Genomic DNA, 18,387 nt, shown 5'->3' on the forward strand with positions numbered 1-18,387 from the left:
TTTCAAACACTCCCTGTGATCTCAGAGATCTGAAACTTTTATGCCTCAAGAAAGCTTTGCTGTATTTTTCTGCACCCATCACCCACTTACTCCTGCTTTTAGGGAGTGCAAGGGCTGCAAGTGGTCTTGGTGCTTCTTTCTGAGCCTTATCACCACTTAATTTAGCATGGTTCTAACTTTCTGTGACTTTAATAGTAACAGGCAATCAGTAATTTTACCAATTGGGTCTTTACATAATAAGAACACTCTTCTCTCTGGTTGCCCTGTTACATAAGGACTGACTAGAAGGACAATTTCCCTTCTCTCCTGGGCAGGTTGCATCTAAATAAAAGCAGTTCCCTCCTTTTACTCCTACCCCCCACAATACATGTCATCCAGTTGTGACTTCAGCAAAATCTCACCAAGATTTAAATAAAACTTGCTGTTGTTGTTAGTGTTTCTGGTTTTTTTTTTCTCCCCAAGAGAGGCAAGGAGCCAATGTTCCAACTGAGCAAAATAAAATTAAAAGTAGATCACTTTTTTCTGTCTCAGTGGCATGTGCTGTGGTATATAATGTATGTTCCCTGCTTCACAAAGGAAATGAAAGAATGAACTTATATGTCTGATGAAATAAAGATATCAAAGTATTACTTGCCCCAGCTGATATGTGCACTTCACATATAATTACTATTTAATATCTTTGTTTCCTACAAACCAGGAAAAAAGCTTACCCTCTCACACAATTCCCTCTTCTAGTAAATAAACTGATGCAGAATATTCTAGACTTGCAGCTTCTACTTTACTTTCTTCTTGAATTTATTCTCTTCTTTTCAAAGTAATGTGGTCTACAAAATGAAGCTATTTAAAATCCTAAATGAATAAGTGTTACAAAAATAATAAATTAGTATACAAGACTGACTTGCACAAAACATATGCTACACTCTGAAATATATTTAGACATGAGTGCATAATTGCCTGTTCCTTTTCTAATGGCCTGAAGCACAGAACTAAATCTGAACTTTCCCAAAGTCGGAAACGACGAGTGCCGCCCCCTCCACTCTTCCCTGGAATTCAGGTCCTCACGTGCTGCCTGCAGCCTCCACCAACTTCAGCTGAAGACCACAGCTGAAGAGCAGCAAGTGGCCAGCAGGAAAAAGATGGGACAGATGGAAAAGAGGGCAGGGAAGGGTTAGGGTGAAGGGCAGCAAGCTGAGGAGCCCGCACTGTGAGCACTCCCAGATCCTGGGGGTGGGAATGAAGATCCGGCCATACCACCTCCAACCTCAGCTCAGAAATTAAGGGAGTCCCTGCACTTGGCTCTCTCATTCAGCCAGGAATGCTTCTGGCCCTGCCCAGCAGCCCCACTCAGCCCTGCCTCGTCCCAGGATGGATCCCACATCTGCTCCAGTGGCAGCATTCTCCTGGACTGACCCTTTGGATAAACCCAGTCCCTTGCTGCTCCTGATGGCATCCCTGGCCCAGGCTCAACCCCTCACACCCCCCAGGGCACCAGCAGGCTCCCATTGTTGGCTGGTACCAGCAGCTTTGCAGGAGGGGTGAGAGACAAGGTTCTGGGTCATGTTGGTGGCCCACAGACACAGACAATGTGAACACAACTTGAATCACCATGGAGTTAAACAAAGACAACCAATTGCTCTGAAACACTGAGTCTTCTGCTCATTCCTCGAAAAAGAACAGCCCCCAAACCAGAATCATCTTTATTTGGATGTGTTAACAGTCTCTGCTACTTTTTTTTCTTTTTTGACAAAAAGGTTTAAACAGAAAATATGCATTTACTACATTCCAGTCCAGCTTCTCTGAGAACACTGGTTGGCTTGGAGTTGCACAGTATTTTACAGGTGTGTTTAACGTCCATGGAAAAGGGAAGTGGCTTGTGGCAAGCACATTTCTCTGTGGCTATCCTCAAATCTCCAGGAACCTCTCCCTCTGCAAGCAGAGCTGTCACCCCTGGAGTCACCACCAGCAGCCCATGTGCACACCAAAACTGTCGACAGAATTTCTCCTGGCAACTTCTTTCACCAGCACAGCTCCCATGGAGACCATGAGGCTGTTCTCAGAGACTCACCTTACACAGTGAGGTGGCAAAGTTGGACCTCCATTAATTTTAAGGTACTACACAGAGTTATCCACCTACAAACTAAAGCATTGCCAAAAAAATTAGTTTTTATCATCACCCTAATTATCCTAAAGACAACAAAAAAGTGTGGTTTGCAAGTGGTATTATTTCCCACTATGAAAGTATGGACATTTATTGCATTTAATAATATTTCTAGAGCAGCAGCAAAATCCAGTGTTTGGTGGCTGGGAGGGCAGGGCAGAGGGTCAGACTGGAAAAAGCCTGGTGGGAGCTGACTTCTTATAAGAGGCTCTGTATTTCTGAAAGCTCAGCAGCAGAATTTTCCCTTCCATATGCAGACAGGCACTTGGATTGTTCCTTGGCAAAACTGCCAATGAAATCAGAAGGAAAACTCATGGTAAAAATGGGCTATTTTCAGGAAAACAGAGTCACAGCTCAGCCTCACCTTCTGTGTTGAGATCTAAAGCAGAAAAAGACTGAAAGCCTTGGATTAACTATTTCCTGAGAAATTAAGGCCCATTTTTAATCCTGAGCATTTCATACAGGATTTTGCTTTCTGTTTATGTTGTTTTTCTTGATTTTTTTCCCCTAATCAGCTTTCCTATCTCTCCAAGGTTTTTTGTAGCACTCTAGTGATTCAGGTGGTATAGCCAGATAAATAACAGTCATTATCTTTATAATAAATCTCTTTGTAATAAATGCACCTCGTAGCTTGATTTACAGCAAAATCCTCCTCCTCCTCTTACTTCCATGATGAGACCTACTTAAGTCAGTGAGACTAGTCATGATGATAAGATAATTAAGTTTTTAGTACAACTCTGGTTAGTGAGCAGAATGCAGTGCTGATAAAATGAATCTACTAGCTCCAGTCTGATACTCAAAAGGTGTTGGCGATTTGGGTATTGTTCTTAATGTGCTCTGGAAAAAGCACAATTTTTTACATTAAATCAATAAACCCTATATAAGACACAATTCAGATTATCCTTTAAATTCAACTATTTCTTTTGGAATGACAAAGTTCAGCCAGCTGAACAGTGACACCTGCAAACTGACAGTCAACCCCCCTACATGAAAATGGAAAGATTTGCATGAATGTGTTTTAAAATGACAGGAGACAGGAACTGGAGCTTCTAAGCAAGTTAGACTGAAATTTTAAGAGTGAAATGCCTAAAAATAGGCCCCTGAATACATAGTTAGGCACCTATATAGAGACTGCTTGATTTTCAGTTGTTCTGATCACCCAGAGCTCCCATTAACTTCAGGAGCAACTGTGGATACTCAGCTGTTCTAGAAATCAAGCCACTTTTATTCAAGGGTCTAAATATGGATGTCTGTGCCCAAGTTTGGGGGGAAAAATAGAAAAAATAAAAAAGAGGTCTGGTTGCCTTTTTTTTCCAACAGAAGACATTTGAAAAAAGAGAAGTAATAGCCAAGTTTCATTCTTTCCCGTTACAATGCCTGAGACTGAATCAACAGAATAATTAATAGTGCAACACATCTGTGCCAGAAGATTTTGTCTGAGGTGAATGGAAATCTATTCCAAGATCAGTAGCTCTTAATTAGCAATATGAAGCATTCCATAGATATTTCATATTCTGAGACTGCAAAGTGTTACCAGCCCACCTAAATCTTTTTCATAGTATTTCAGTGTTGCCATTAATAAGCTTTTCAGGCTGGTCTGAGGAACTTTGCAAGATTAACTTTGAAAATCTGTATATATTAACTATTTAACTATTTCAGAAATGCCACTTTTTTCTGCTTTTGGATCAAGTACAACCAGCAGACTTTAGCATATTTTTAAATACCATGAACTATGAAGAAGTGAGAATTAGGCCTTTAATTCTATCATATGCACTTGGTTGTCAGAAGACTTCTGAATGCTGTTTTCTTAAAGACCTCTTTTGTAAAAGTAATCCTGCGTTGGTTTTGTGCCTAAGCCATTGCCAGTTCATGCTGAAGTGCATAAGATCCAGTCACATGATAGAAAATCTGCAAGAAAAAAAAAAGAAAATTTATGATGAAATTATATATGACTATAAAGCTGCAAGTGTCAAGGAAGTAACAAATTAAAGGCATGCCAGATGAGGATGATAGATATTTGTTTGTGTGTGTGCATAAAATATGATGTAATATCCCTTAATATATTTTTGTTTGTAGAATATGAACTGAGGATTCTTGCTGCCGTGTTTGGAAATAAAAAGTAAAAAGCAAAGACCCTTGCTGCTCTTAACTAAGATTTCAAAAAGAGCCAGGTAGAAGCCAATGTTTTCCTCTGGCATCAGGTTTTGACTATTTCAGTATGTTTGTTTTGTTGAATATATTGACTGGGACATTTTATTTTCCATGTTTTTAGACAGCAAGAGCTTTGGTCATGGCTGGGGCATTTGTGCAATCCCTGGCAGATAAAAGATAGAACCCTTAAGAAATCAGAATAAATGGTGCAACACAATCACTGGCTGTGTTCTAACACTCAGCAGTGATGGCAGTGGCAAAGAAAAAGCTCATGCTGCTCTGTCATAACCAGGGACGTAATTTTAGGTCAAGTGTGAGGCAGAAGGAGCAAAACAATATTATTGTCATTGCAGGAGTGAGCCAGGGGTTTCAGCAGTCATGAATATTAACCTGACATCTTTAAGCTGTTCTTAGAACATTTCTTAAACCATGTCAGTATTTCAAAGGAAAATAAGTAAGGAAAGGGAAAAGACTGGCTGCTATACCTCATGTTTTCCCAGCAGCAGCAGCAACAGGATAATGACCCTCAGATATTTTTCTTGGTAAAAGGTAATATCACCTCCTCTCCTGGGCTTAATGAACATGAAAGTCAGGACCAAAAGCTTCATATTTTGATATTTCCAATGACACTACAATGTTCCAAATTACACTGCATCCTTTGGGGTTGATACCCTGTGCCACTGATATAGATCATGGATAGATAGAATCTTTCTTCCCACTAGGAACTTCTTCCTCAGGAAACAGTCAACATGTAAAAATTCTCTATCAGCAGCACCCATACATAGGATGAGATGGGACTTTCTCCACAGGATGGAAACACACCATGAGGAGTTGTGGCACAGTGACATGAAGGGTCTGTGAGGCTCATTCACAGCTGGGAGCGAAGAGGAGAACACTGCCATGCATTTGATAAGGCTCTGTACACACACAAACTGCCCAAATTTTGTAAAATTTTACACTGCCAACATGGCCTAGACCATGGTCAGCTGCCCCAGCATCAGAGCCCCCGATGTCTGTAATGACAGCTCAAACTTAAATAATCACTGAGCTGGAAGCAAACCTGTCATTCATAATGAATTAGAGGGACGTTCCATTTCTGCAGAAGCAGTAAGCCAGCACTTTTAGAAAGATTGCTTTTGTTCTTGACGAGTTGCAAGCTGCCAACAACCAACCTGTTGCTCAATGTCTCCCAGTAAACTGCTGGCACCCAGGCGGAAGAGCTCCGGCGTCAGCCACTCCACTCCCAGCTCCTCCTTCACCAGCATGAGCCAGGTAATAGCGTCCTTGGCTGTCCTAATGCCCCCTGCAGGTTTAAATCCAACCTTTGGAGAGAGAGAGAAAAGAAAATAAATTAAAGTTCAATACACATTTTCATCCATCAGCAACCCTAGAAGAGCAATCGATGCTGGTACGGCTGCTGTCTCAAAGTGCCTGTGCTGTAACAGCTCTGCCTGGTAAGGACCCGAGTAAGAGCCTCAAGAGAGAGGCAGGACTTCAAGCAGCTCTTCAAAGTGCAATTTATTGTACCCAAGATGTTACAACAGTCCAGAGTCAGGGTGGCAGGGCCATGGCTACAGCTATCAGCTCCAGCTGCAGACAAGCCTGAAGACCCTTTTGGTTACAATGCATTATATACTTTTCTTTGCTGAGCATCTTTAATACATAAGAACCAATCTATACCTTAACTTTCACCTATAGCCTATCACAATTACTATCATTACCATATTATGCCTAATACTATCCAATCACATGAGTTAGTTTAAGCTTAAAGTTGTTTTTCAGATTTCTTGCAGTGGAAAGTTCTTAGACCTCTTTTCAACTTGCCACATCAACATGTCTTGTTTGCCTGTGGTATCTTTCTGCTTGATAAAGACATATTCTTGTTTGTGGTCAGCTTATCCTTCGGTCTAAGTCCTCAAATCTCTTTCCAGCTTGACAATGTTTGTTAAGCCAGCAAAACTGGCTCAGCAATTGTCAATTTACACATCTATTATTCTTCTATGTCAAAACTTGATTCCATCTCTATTCCATCCTCAGGTTCTACATTCAGGGAGCTTTCTGCCAAGCATACATATCTGTGAAACTTTCTTGTTAAACTTTCATCCTTCCCAACAGATCTGGCTGCGAGCAGCACAAGGTCTGGACTAGAACTGGGAGCTACCAAGCCTCAGCCATCACTGCCAAAGGTAACATTTTCATCCTGAGGGAGCAATACTTTTGGGGTATCTGCATAATCACAGAGTGCCCATGGCATCATCACCTACTGCCAATCTAATTCCAAATATACAACAACAAATGCACAACCTTTAAAGATACGTAACTTTAAAGATGCTGCATGTAAGGTGGCTGACTCATGGACCGTGAGGCTCAGTCCTGGCTGTGTTTTACAAAAAGCCTGTGCAGCTCAGTTACACATGGTTTGGCTGTACATTCAGACCTAACAGAGGTTTAATTTTCACTAATTTTTTTTTTTTCAAATGGCAATTAAATGATGTCTGTCTTTATCAAAAATTGAAAGGTCTGTGCTTCACTGGAACTGCAGAACTTCTGTCCCCCACCACAGGCTGGGTGTGCTTTCAGTCCCTCGGTGTGGGATGTGTGTCACATCTGAAGGTGAACTGCCACGTCTGCAAAGGCACAAACACCAAGTAAAACTTGTCTTTGAGGTAAAGCATGTCTGGAATCCTATGATGGACCTGCTGTGCACTTGGCATACACCCCCAATGCCAGTCCTTTGGTTATGTGCCATTTAAACACAAGACAGAGCTTGTGACACTCAGCTATCAAATCCCTCATCAAAAATGCCAAAATGTTGGCCTGCAGCAGCTACCTAAACTCTTGAAAAGCAAGGGGAATCAGGAAAAAGTCTTCCTGTATAAAAAAAAGGTAAATCTGAACAACACAGTGATGCTTCTTATGTTTCCTCCTGCCTTTACATTCTGCAAGAATTATCATTTTGTTTTTGTATTCAAGCTCCTGAAACCTCACTGCTCTGAGGATTTTTTTTTGTGCCTTATGGACATAATAGTGGAATCAGAAAATATCTGGTTTTAAATGTGTTTGGTAATCTTTTTTATATAGTGATTTCAGGACCAACAAACACAGAATAAATCCTTCTGTCATGCTGGAGCATTGTGATAATGGCATATTTCCAATAAGATTAAAAGGAACAAAAGCAGGAAAAGCTTGATAAATCCAAACCACGAAAACTGTGTTTTTGTGGATGGACAAATAGATGTGTGAGTGTATGCATACATCTGTTAACATTAGACTTCCAAAAAGAATTTTAAGCCCAGCAACATGAAAGGTGTCTTCTAGATAATAAACAAAAACAGTTGGAATGTGCTTTCCCTCAGGAAGAGAAATTCTAATGAAAATTGAATTCAGATTTCTTCCTAGAAATATGATGTCTCTTTGAGATAATCTGTGGCAAAAACAAGTGAAACAGAGTTAATAAGAGAATTAAAACCATCATTCAGAACTCCTTCCCCTTTCAGCAGATTCTGAAAGCTCTTTTCTTTGCAAAAAAGCTGACAAAGACAAGCCTGTCCTCTCCTCCATTTACCAGCTTTCCAAACAGCACATCTGACTGCCATAAAAACGTAAAAAGGAAGGGGGGTTGGAATTTAATTCAAGAGCAGTACAAAGTCCAGCTACCACTTTCCTGCTGTTTCACAGTATTTCATTATTTTGCTTAATAAGTTCATCTCCTCAAGAATTTTCTCTTCACCTTGCATTATTAAAAGTAATAAGTTTTTCTGGATTGGGGGTTTTCCCAACAGAAAAACCAATTTATGTATGTCCTTCAATAATGACAGGAAAAGATTATTTCCCATTATATTGCACTTTTCATATCACCACCACAGCTTATCAGTCAATAAATGTTACTCTGCAACTTGTTCCTTCCCTTGAAGAAGTTTAATTTCTGTATTAACCTGTTTTTCCCAGGCAACGCCTTGCTAGAAAGCATCCCTACAGCAGCAAAATTAGTTTGTTAAAGAAACCATTTAGAAATTTCTTGTCACTGATAATATTGTCTTCAGTTAATAAAAGTACATAAAGTCAGTTTACATCTAATTCACTGACACACACATGCACATGGACACAAGCACTTACTCTTAATAGCACATTTCATACCATGAATGCCTCCTTTGAAAGCAAAAGGTGAATTCAACATTTATATCCAGTTATGGGGACAAAGCTGTGCTGATGCAGCTTGTGGCACCCAGCACTGGTGCCCAGGGGGGTCGCTGGCCCCAGGGGTCTGCCTCAACCTGGGGCACTGATGGTGCTCCCACAGAAACAAGACTATTGGAGCTGCTCAAATTATTGTGTGGCAGAGAGAGAGGCAGGAGGGGAAAGGAGGAGTGGGGACAGCCCAGGGATCCGTGCTGGCCTCATCTAGATGGCTACAGAGAGTGGATGGACACGCCTCCAACCTGGTGTCACACGTTGCTCAAGCTCCGACAGCTCCTGACGCCTTCTCAGCCCCCATCCCACTGCTCATCCCACGTGCTGACATTGCACCTTGCAAGGCCACCTGCAGAAGGGACAGAAGGAGCAGCTGGAGAGGAGGGAAGTGTGACCAGAAATGGGGAGAGGCTCCTAGCTGGAGATAAGGCTTCCTGCCCCGATGCTGAAGGTGAGGACAAAGGTGCTGAACACCAGCAGCAGATCCAACTGGCAGCCCCCACCTGCCCATGGACAAAGGAAGTCAGAGGTGGCTTAAGCCCTCCTGGGAATCTCCTCCCTTCTCAATGTTTCAGCAAAAGGATGAATGCACAGACAGTTCATCACTGTCTTTGCTGTACATTCCCCTTCACTCCACTGACCTCACCTGACAGTGACCGGATGGATCAACATTAAGTACCAGGATATAATGTTCTTCCAACCCCTGTCCCCTCTCTCCTTCCTTCCATCCCAAGGGGATACAGCTGCATCTGCCTCCTTGTCCCCTTGGAAATCCTCTCTGGCAAGGGAGGAAGGAGCAAAATGTATCCCTTGGGTTGCCAGGACAGTCAGAAAACACACTTGTGTACATTGGACAGATTGAATGGCTCTACAGCTGTATAGCTCTGCTGATGTTTTTGGGAGCATGTCAGCCACTATCAACCCCGTTATTAATGGACACGACCACCTAAATGGTGAAACAAAATTCAAATCCAGATGCAGCAGGGAACTCTTTGATTGCATGAGCATTTATGGAATGAAGACACAGTTCTTCAAGGCAGAAAACACAAAAGTAAAAAAGAAAAAGGATTTATATTAGCAAGTCAATCCTATCACATCCTTATTTCTTTCTGAGTGAGCCTGTCTGGTTAATTTTTACAGAGGAAATGAGAACTACCTTGTAGCCAGTTTGCCAGTAGTACTCCTTAATGGCTCGCATCATGACTATGCCAACGGGAAAGGTCGCGTTTTCCACCTCCTTTCCTGTAGATGTCTTTATAAAATCAGAACCTGAAAGGAAACAAAATGTTTTATAGCAGTTTTAGAGCAAGAGTCCCACTGCACATACAGGTTCACAGCCTCAAAGATGCCCTCCTGCTTCACAGCAAATCTGAAGCATTCCTTTACACGTATGTCCCCGTGGTGTACATAAATCAACATTTTACTATTTCCACCAGGATCTCTGAGACTAGAAATTGTTTGCATCAGGCTTTTTTAATTTAACTTTGCATCTACTTGGTCTCACATCTGAGAGTCTGCTATTGTATCTCCTGCAGCTCTTTTTAAGAGAAAGGAACAATATCTCCTATGTATTTACTAAACCAGCTGTGTAACACTATAAACCAAGGGAAAACTCCCCTTTTATGCATTTTGCAATTGTAACATTGCAAGGTACTATACTTAAATCCACGGTCTGATTGAATACACTAACAAGGTCAAAACATCTGTGCTCTTTTAAAGAAAAGAGTTAGCCTTGGCTTATTTTTTCTCGTTTTCTCACTAGTGAATAATATTCTCCACTGCCTGCCTTAATACTTATGTAACATTCTTGTGTATTCTTGCTGTTCTGCCTTGGTTTGAAAGAAATCCTGAAGCACAGCGTAACAAAAAGCAAAGAAACTAACAAAAAATAATGTGCCTTGCAGTGCATGATCCAGCATTGGCAGAACACAATGACAAAACTTCTTTAATTTCATTAGGATGCACTTCACCCCTAGGAACCTACTTCTTAGAAAAGGTGTACTGTGGGATCATTAATTATCAAAAGTAATTGGGAGAAGAAGAGGGATAATTCAAACATCATGTAGTAGTGCATCATCCACTTAAGTCAATTGGAACTGCATCTGCTTCCACTTCAAATTTGGCTTGGGGTCCGTTTTGTCTCTTATGTGAATGATGACGCCTCTACAACATCCCCTGGAGTAGGGAAGGGAAGGGAAGGGAAGTTTGAGCACTGGCTCCAAGTGAGGAGTTGCCTTGACTACGTTCTGTGAGCTGCAGCACACTCCAGAGCGAGCCCTCCTGATGGCACAGCTGATGGGCACGCAGCTGGGGCTCAGCCCCATGGCAGGGCAGCACAAAGCCAGCCGTGTTTCCCTGCCTTTCAGATACAATCAGGTGGTACCACCAACTTTGGGGTTTCTAAGATCACACAGTTCTCCCTGTAGGCTTCCTGACTAGGCACTGTGTCAGCCCAGTGGTGGTTCAATTGCACCCTCCTGTGACAACTTCCATTCTGGAGAGAAACAGCTATTTGCAAGAAGGGTTCTAACTCCACAGTGCAAAATGTGCAAAAGAGGCAATTAATAGTTGATAGGGCTTTGCAGGGAATGGAGCACACAGGAGAGACAATTGACTTGCACATTTCAGAGCTGTTCCCTTCCAGAGAGACACTACGGACATCTGATAGTCACATTAAAACAAGGAGCAGTGGAAGTGTAACTTCAACATCACCAAATTATATTTTTAATTTCCCTTTGAAAATGTAGCACTTAAAGTCCTTCAGAGCAATACTTCTCATTTTTTCTGCTATAAGGTAAGTCAAAGCTTTTATAAGTCTTATAATTACAAGTCTCTATGGTACAGTTTCATTAAAAACTTTCATTAAACAACAGCTGCCCTTGTATATGGTCTTCTAATCAATTTGGTCAAACAGAATGACTTCTAATCAGCTGTTGATAAAAATAGAAGATGAAATTTTAATTCTAATAGATTAACCACAAACTCAAGATAGTCTTCAAAATCCATCTAGTTCTATTCTCCAGTGGATTTAACGACTATTCAGCAACTCATTACTAAATAGAACAAGATGAACATTTTCCAGTTCATTAAAGAAATGTACTATGTATTTTTGCATTGTCCTCATGATTCGTTACAGGGAGTCTTAATTACAAGATAATGGATAATGGTTATTAAATGCAGACTCCAGTAATGAAGCTCTATTCATTTGCGAGCCTCAGAGACTGCAAAGAGGGGAAAATAAAATTACTAGCTTCAAAAGATTAACGGATCAAATTATTATTCAATTTTGAAAATCTCATTCAGACTTCATAGAAACAAGAAGAGATTAAAAACTAGTATTAGTACAAAAGTTGTGCATTTATATATTTATTTTTAAATAATATCTTAAGGCTATTACGAGAATAATCAGCTTTAGATGTGATTATTAGACAAACATACAGCCAATTAAGTAGCATCCTCTAACAATGAAAACAATACATTTTTATTTGCTGAACAAATTCTTTTTATGGCACAAGAGCTTGCAAGCAGGACTGCAGGCAGCCTCTTGCAAATGACAGAGGACCCACACTAGCACAGAGAGCCACGACAGAAGGTACTGTTAATGTTTGGATTTCAGCAATGAAAAGGGGGATTTAAAAATAAAGTGCTGACATAAAAGGAACCTCATTAAGCCAACTTTATGCTAACCTTGTGATAATAAGGGAGTTTCACACAGTCTATTTCTTATTCAAGTTTCCAAAAATAAGTTGAAGGAATTACATTCAGAAGGAGTTTCACCTGGAAATTTAGGTGACGATTTAGACACCTGAGTTTTATCACCCATCTTCTCATCTTCCTGTGAATGGATACACTCAAAAAATCAAGACTAAGGCTAAAATACACACTGAATGGCTTTCCCCTTCCTTAGAGTAGATTACATGATCCAATGAAGCATAAAATCCAAGATTTTACAAAATCAGTTATTCAGGGTAGATTTCTAGGCCTGGTGAGCCTGGAAAAGACCACCCTTTCTACTTTTATTTGCCAATGTGAAGCCACAATAGTACATTTCCTTTCAAGGCAGCAAGTCATGTGAGACTCACTGAACCAGGGAGATGGGATGAGCTCAGCTGGGTAGAACATGGTGCAGTAACACCAAGGTTCTGGGTTCCACACACACAGGCCATTCACTTCAGAGGAATTCCATTGTGTTTTTTCTGTTCTAGATACACAGTCTCATTTATGAATGCTCTGGTCTCCCAAAAGGTCAGAAGAGCTTTCAGAACTGGCTTGCCCTTTGGCTATCCTGTACATCTACAGAAATTTCCAGCCCACATAACATTGAAGCAGAGGATGAGAAGTGGAGAATCTTATTCAGATGACAGCATCCAAGAAACACACTCTGATTCTATAATTAAGCAATAAGGAATAATAAGCAGTGTAGCAATTGTGGAGTAATCACAACCTTTTGGTTGTGAAGTGTTTCAAATGCCCTTGGGGAATGATTATCTCCTGATACCTACAGACTTTGTGTTGCTGCCTTAGTCTTAATAAAGAGCAAAGATGTGGCTGGCAGTTTTAAACAATAGTTTAGAGAGAGATGCTTGCAGAGGGACAATTATGTGCTACTTTGTAAGTATTTGCAACGAGCACAAATACATCTTCATTGCTGCAACTGAGTTATAACAATATGGAGTTCTCCCAGGGAGAACACAAAGCCTTCCAAGACATCCAGGACTGGTGGCAAAAAGTGGCAATCTGCTCAGAGGCCCTGCAAAACCACCTGCTGCCTCTGCTGACAAGGCAGCAATGACAAAAGTGCATGAAGTCCCATTACCAAGTCATCTTTCTATTTTATGAGCACCCAAATTAAGGGTCTTCTGATTCACACACAAATAACCCTTACTGGGGGTGACCAGGTTAACAGCCCTCTGAAAATAAGAGGCAGGACAAGATAGAAAAGGCTAATGTAGAAGCTAATTTTTGTCAGTTGAGTCATCCTCAATTGTCCCAATTACATGTCCTTACATCTCCAGCAGAGAGATAAAATTCATTCCCCATTAGCTTAACTTTGCCATCCAGGAGAAGAGAATACAAAGGTGTGACACCTCACTCTAGCAGTAGCTCAGCAGGTAGCTTTAACTCCATCACATGAGGCCACACTGCTAGACCACTTGGTTAGGTGCCAATGCATGTTTTGCCATGCAAAAACCATTGAAAAATGCTGGTTTATAACTTGCTCTGTTGAGAACTGCCCCTTTTTTGCAACTCTTTTTGAAAAAGTGCCTGCACAGAGGGGAAAAAAGCAAAAATCCCATCATAGGCCTCCACATTTAGTGTCTGTTTCCAAGGAGGACAACCTTCTGAAAACCCATCCTATCTTCCCAGCTTGGTTTCTAAGAGTCAGAATGGATGCTCCCTTTCTTGAGCAGCACCTCCAGTAACAGGAGCTCTGCAGGCCCCTAGAAGCACTTACACATGCACACAAAGGGACAAATTATCAAGTCCATACTTGTGCAAAATTCCCTGTAGATGATGTCTGAAAGAATTCAGCATTGCTGAATTAAGCACAGCTTGCTAATGCACTGTTGCAGCATCTACCACAGGTCTCCACAGAATATTATTATTAATTAGTATTAGTTTCTTGTGTGTTCATTTAAAATGTTACTTTAGAAGGTTCAGCAGGAAGAGCCATACCACCTTCTGTTGCTTGGCTACACAGCATAGGCACTTGCTGTTTTTAGAGCATTCCTTTCAATCCAATCCCTGTGTGGCATGGAGTAAGCGGAGATAAATAATTGACACATCCTCTGGGTCCAAAGACCACAGCTGGAATCCCTGTCACTGGTGGCTCCTGGTGGCATTGGTGGCTTGGAGCCACCCTGAAGCTCAGATGCCAGGGTGCAGGATTCAGGCATCTATGTGCTGCTGGAGCAGCCATTCCTCTTCCTCTCCAAAGAGGAAGCAGCAGGAGTGACTTGTTATGAGACAACAAGGAAGTTTAAGGAATTCCTGTATTGTTATCCACTTGCTAAATTTCATTTACCAGGACCCCATTTTTCTTCTTTAAAAGGGTGTGCCACATACTGCACTCAGGGGGTCACAGTGCACGACCTGCATTAACCTTATTTCTTTTTGCAGATGGCACTGCTGGAACTGCTGGAGCAGTTTGCCTAATGACACATGACAAGCCAAAGGCAGAAAGAAGAAATAAATCAAGGAATCCCAACAACTAATCCTAACCTTACTACCACTGGGAAAAACCAGACTTTTCTCTCAGCATACCCACTTGCAGTGCTAATTTCCCCTACAAGCCATTCTGTGGGCTATTTTTTGCCACACTCTTGATTTTGAGCAAGACTCAAAATAAGAGACATCAGTAGAAATGTCCCTCTCTAGCAGAGTGCACCCAGGGCAGGAGGCAGTGCTGGTGGCACAGCTCTGCCCCAAATTCCCAAATTCATGGTCTTCTTCAGTCATTACTGATGAAGAAACATAAAGCTTGGTCTCTCCTTTCAGACTGAATGCAAACACTTCCAGACACTGAGCCACATGTTCTGGCTAGGACGGGTGAAAAACCAAAATGCTGTGGGAGAAACTGGACTTGATTTGAAAATCTCCCCCTTTAAGCTTCCTTACAAGCGCTGAAATTCATTGCATCACTTTCTTGTTCACGTTTAAATTAACCTAAACAATGATAAACTAGCTGAAACCGTGATATAATCAAAACAGCACTGGTCTAGCTCAGGCTTTTTCCCTCTTGGCATTCTTGGTTTTGGATCAATACATCTCAGCCTCTCAAAATGTTGTCCTGTACATGACATATTACAGACTGAGGCTAAAACCCTGATATATCTACCAGTAATAGCACTGCAATTTGGAAGAAAATAATAAATATGCATGATGGCTTAGAATCACAGCACTACGTGGCATATTGCATTCCGTGTTTTAGCAACCACATTTAGCTTTGTGCTTTTTAATGTTGATAACAACTTTGAAACAAATATGCTAACATTAAAGCTCAGGTACACTTACGTATTGTCTATTAGCCGGTAACAAAATTACTCAAATTGAAGAAATAGCTGTTTAAAATCAATTTGGAAATACTCCACACTGAATAAAGCAAGTAGAAAATCAGACTACTTTATCAAGAAGGTGCTATGAATTTTAAAGATTTAAAAAAATCCACCATCCATAATGCAGCCAAAATCATGACACTTCAATGTCATTTTGAGTGTTTTTCAACACTTGATGTTAAAAGCAGTTTAAGATTCTGTTCCTACGCTAACCCAGAGAAAGGCAGGATTGATTTTTGAGATGTAAAAGCCCATGTCTTAATGCTGCAGTCAGAATCCATGCAGCAGGCAGCCTCTTTGTCATGCAGAGGACAAAAAGCAGCATCAGCCCCTGTTCCACACTGTCCCCTCCAACCAAAGGCAGCTGGCACAGATGAAGGCTTCAGTACCAGAGGGATTTCCAGGATCAAAGGTATTTTCCTTGAGCGATTGGAAAGGTCAGTGTTTTGGCTTCTGGCTTTGCCTGACAACCAGAAAAATAAAAGGTGACAGATCTCACCAGACTAATCCGTGACCTGTTTTTTTCCACCTGGCTTTTACAAATCAGGTAGAACAGATTTCTTGAGGGCTTGCACGGAGGGATGAATATTCCACTTTGGTTACCACCTGACTACCAGAAAAATGTGAGGCACTTTTAGCTTATTTTTTATGACATTCGAACACCTTCAACACCAATCAGTTGCAAAAACGTAAATTTTATCATGGACTTCCTGGATTCTCCTGACGTAACAAATATCCAAAGGGTAACACCCTGGATGGCCCTACCTATACATATAAGGCATCACAATGCTTGTTTTTAAAGGGCATCAATCTTACTTAAAGCTCCTTTACTTTCCAGAAAATTTTGCCCCTCAGAATGTTTCCTTTTTCCTTCTCCACCTTGATAATTTGGCATTCGGCAAAACTCCAAAAGCCCACGCGTGCAGGCTGCAGTATAGGTGAGACCTTCCAGACGTTTTCACTACTGTCAGTAGGGCTGTTCTGCAATGTTTCCAACTCTTCAGGCAGCCTGAATACCAAAAAAACCTGCCAGCTCCCTTCAATGAAAAAAACAACCAAAACCCCTGACTGTGCAGCCACACTCCAAGCAGGAGGCACCGCTCTGCTGGCGGCCAGGGAAAGACATTTCTGTTTTTTTAAGAAATCCTTTTTTTCTCCCATTGCATTATTAACAATGCTTACATGGCAAAAATAACAATTTTATTTCAAAGGGATGCTTTATGAAGGTGTGTTGCTGATAAATTCAGTCAGACTTTTCTGGCATAACATTTACTGAGCACTACTTGAATGAAGGAAATAAAAAAGACCAGTAAGCACCATCACAAATAGGGAGCAACTCATAAAAAGGTATTTAATATGGCAGTTTCTTCACCTCCCTTTGTCAACAGCCTGTGTGCTGATCTTACAACAGACTGCAATTTTGGTGAACATTTCAAACCAAAAGCACTTGATTAAATAACTGCATGGGTTTTGGTTAAAAAAAAATTATAGAAACCATAGAGAAATGCTGATTTCACCAGTCCACTGGCAAAACAAAGATGATATTCCAGTCTTCAAATCTACATTTTATATATATAGGTTTTACATTTTAAAAACTTACACTAAATATATATTATCATTTTGAACTTTGGCATTCCACCCTTTTTACTGAAATACTGTGAATCAAAGAAATTGAGTATCAAACTCTCTTTGTGCTAGATGTATATATATCCTCATAGGTATCTAGTGGCAAGTTATGAAATGTCACTATTCATTCAGACAGGACATTTTATATCTTTCTTAAAGGGAAAAAAAACAAACAAACAAAACAAAACAAAACCCATCTATGTAAAATTTGCAGCAATATTTCAGAGCCTCACTCTGGTATCAATGTGTCCTGGATTGTAAGATAAGTGTGTATTCTATTTGCCATCTTTTAGAGGTGGGGCATCTCTCTGCTGTTCATTGGGCAGTTTTCTTTATCTCTTCCACAAACCAATCCTCCCTCCAGGAGACATCTGCTGTTAATGGACCATTAATTATTAATTATTAATTACCTTCTGTTCATGGGCTATTGATTGTCACTGCATGCATGGCTGATAAAATTCCATCATCCCATGGGGAGATGCTCCACCCAGAGGGAGGAGCCAAGCATTCCTACCTGGATACAATCTGACTTTGAGAACAGCACAGCAGCCTTTGCCCACTGCATTCCCAGAGGAGCAGCTTTCTTCCCACTGCATTCCCAGAGGAAGCCCAGGCCCATCTCCACCAGCCCTGGAGCTCCAGAGGAAAACTCCCCCCTTGTCCAGGATCCTGCTCCAGCAGAAGCACAGCTGGCACTGCAGGAGGGCTGAGCCACCATGGGATGGGACTGCTGCCACCTCCCTGACCCACAGGAGGTCAGGTCTATTCTTACTCTGTCAGGGGCTTTTTTTTTTTGTGTTTGTACTATAACATTTGTATTTTTAGTTTTTCTGGTAAAGAACTGTTATTCCTATTCCCATATCTTTGCCTGAGAGCCTTTCAATTTCAAAATTGCAATAATTCAGAGGGAGGGGTTTTACATTTTCCATTTCAAGGCAGGGTTCCTGCCTTTGTTAGCAGACACCTGTCTCTTCAAACCAAGACACAATGACTTCTTCTCTCAGATGTTCATAAACAGAGGTGGTCAAGCAGAACATCCCTGTGCTTTGCTGAGTTGTCACGTGCCAAGCTGCAGAGGCAGGGACGGTGTCAGCATCGCGCCAGGAAGCGCGACCACCCCGTCTGCACCTTTCCTTCTGGCACAAACAGCAAAAAAAGCCAGGAGGATTTCCATGTTCAGCATTTCCCAACATCAAATCACAAAGG

At 41.2% G+C, this 18,387-nt stretch overlaps 1 protein-coding gene across 3 annotated transcripts in view; it reads right to left on the reverse strand.

Moving 5' to 3' along the window:
• Nucleotides 1-2,202: 2,202 nt before the first annotated feature.
• DERA (deoxyribose-phosphate aldolase) overlaps nucleotides 2,203-18,387 on the reverse strand; it is a 47,582-nt gene continuing 31,397 nt past the window's right edge. For 2 of the 3 annotated variants that reach the window (XM_030263566.4, XM_030263568.4), the window contains 3 exons: nucleotides 9,657-9,769; nucleotides 5,482-5,631; nucleotides 2,203-4,066 (listed from right to left, as the gene is read on the reverse strand). In XM_030263566.4, coding sequence (XP_030119426.1) covers nucleotides 4,010-4,066; nucleotides 5,482-5,631; nucleotides 9,657-9,769 — 320 coding nt within the window. In that variant the 3' untranslated portion in view covers nucleotides 2,203-4,009. Of the gene's footprint in view, nucleotides 4,067-5,481; nucleotides 5,632-8,748; nucleotides 8,850-9,656; nucleotides 9,770-18,387 lie in introns of those variants that run through there. The other variant, XM_041713694.2, reaches the window with a different exon arrangement.

The sequence above is a fragment of the Taeniopygia guttata genome, chromosome 1A (assembly GCF_048771995.1).
Source record: "Taeniopygia guttata chromosome 1A, bTaeGut7.mat, whole genome shotgun sequence".
In the NCBI taxonomy this organism is placed as follows: domain Eukaryota; kingdom Metazoa; phylum Chordata; class Aves; order Passeriformes; family Estrildidae; genus Taeniopygia; species Taeniopygia guttata.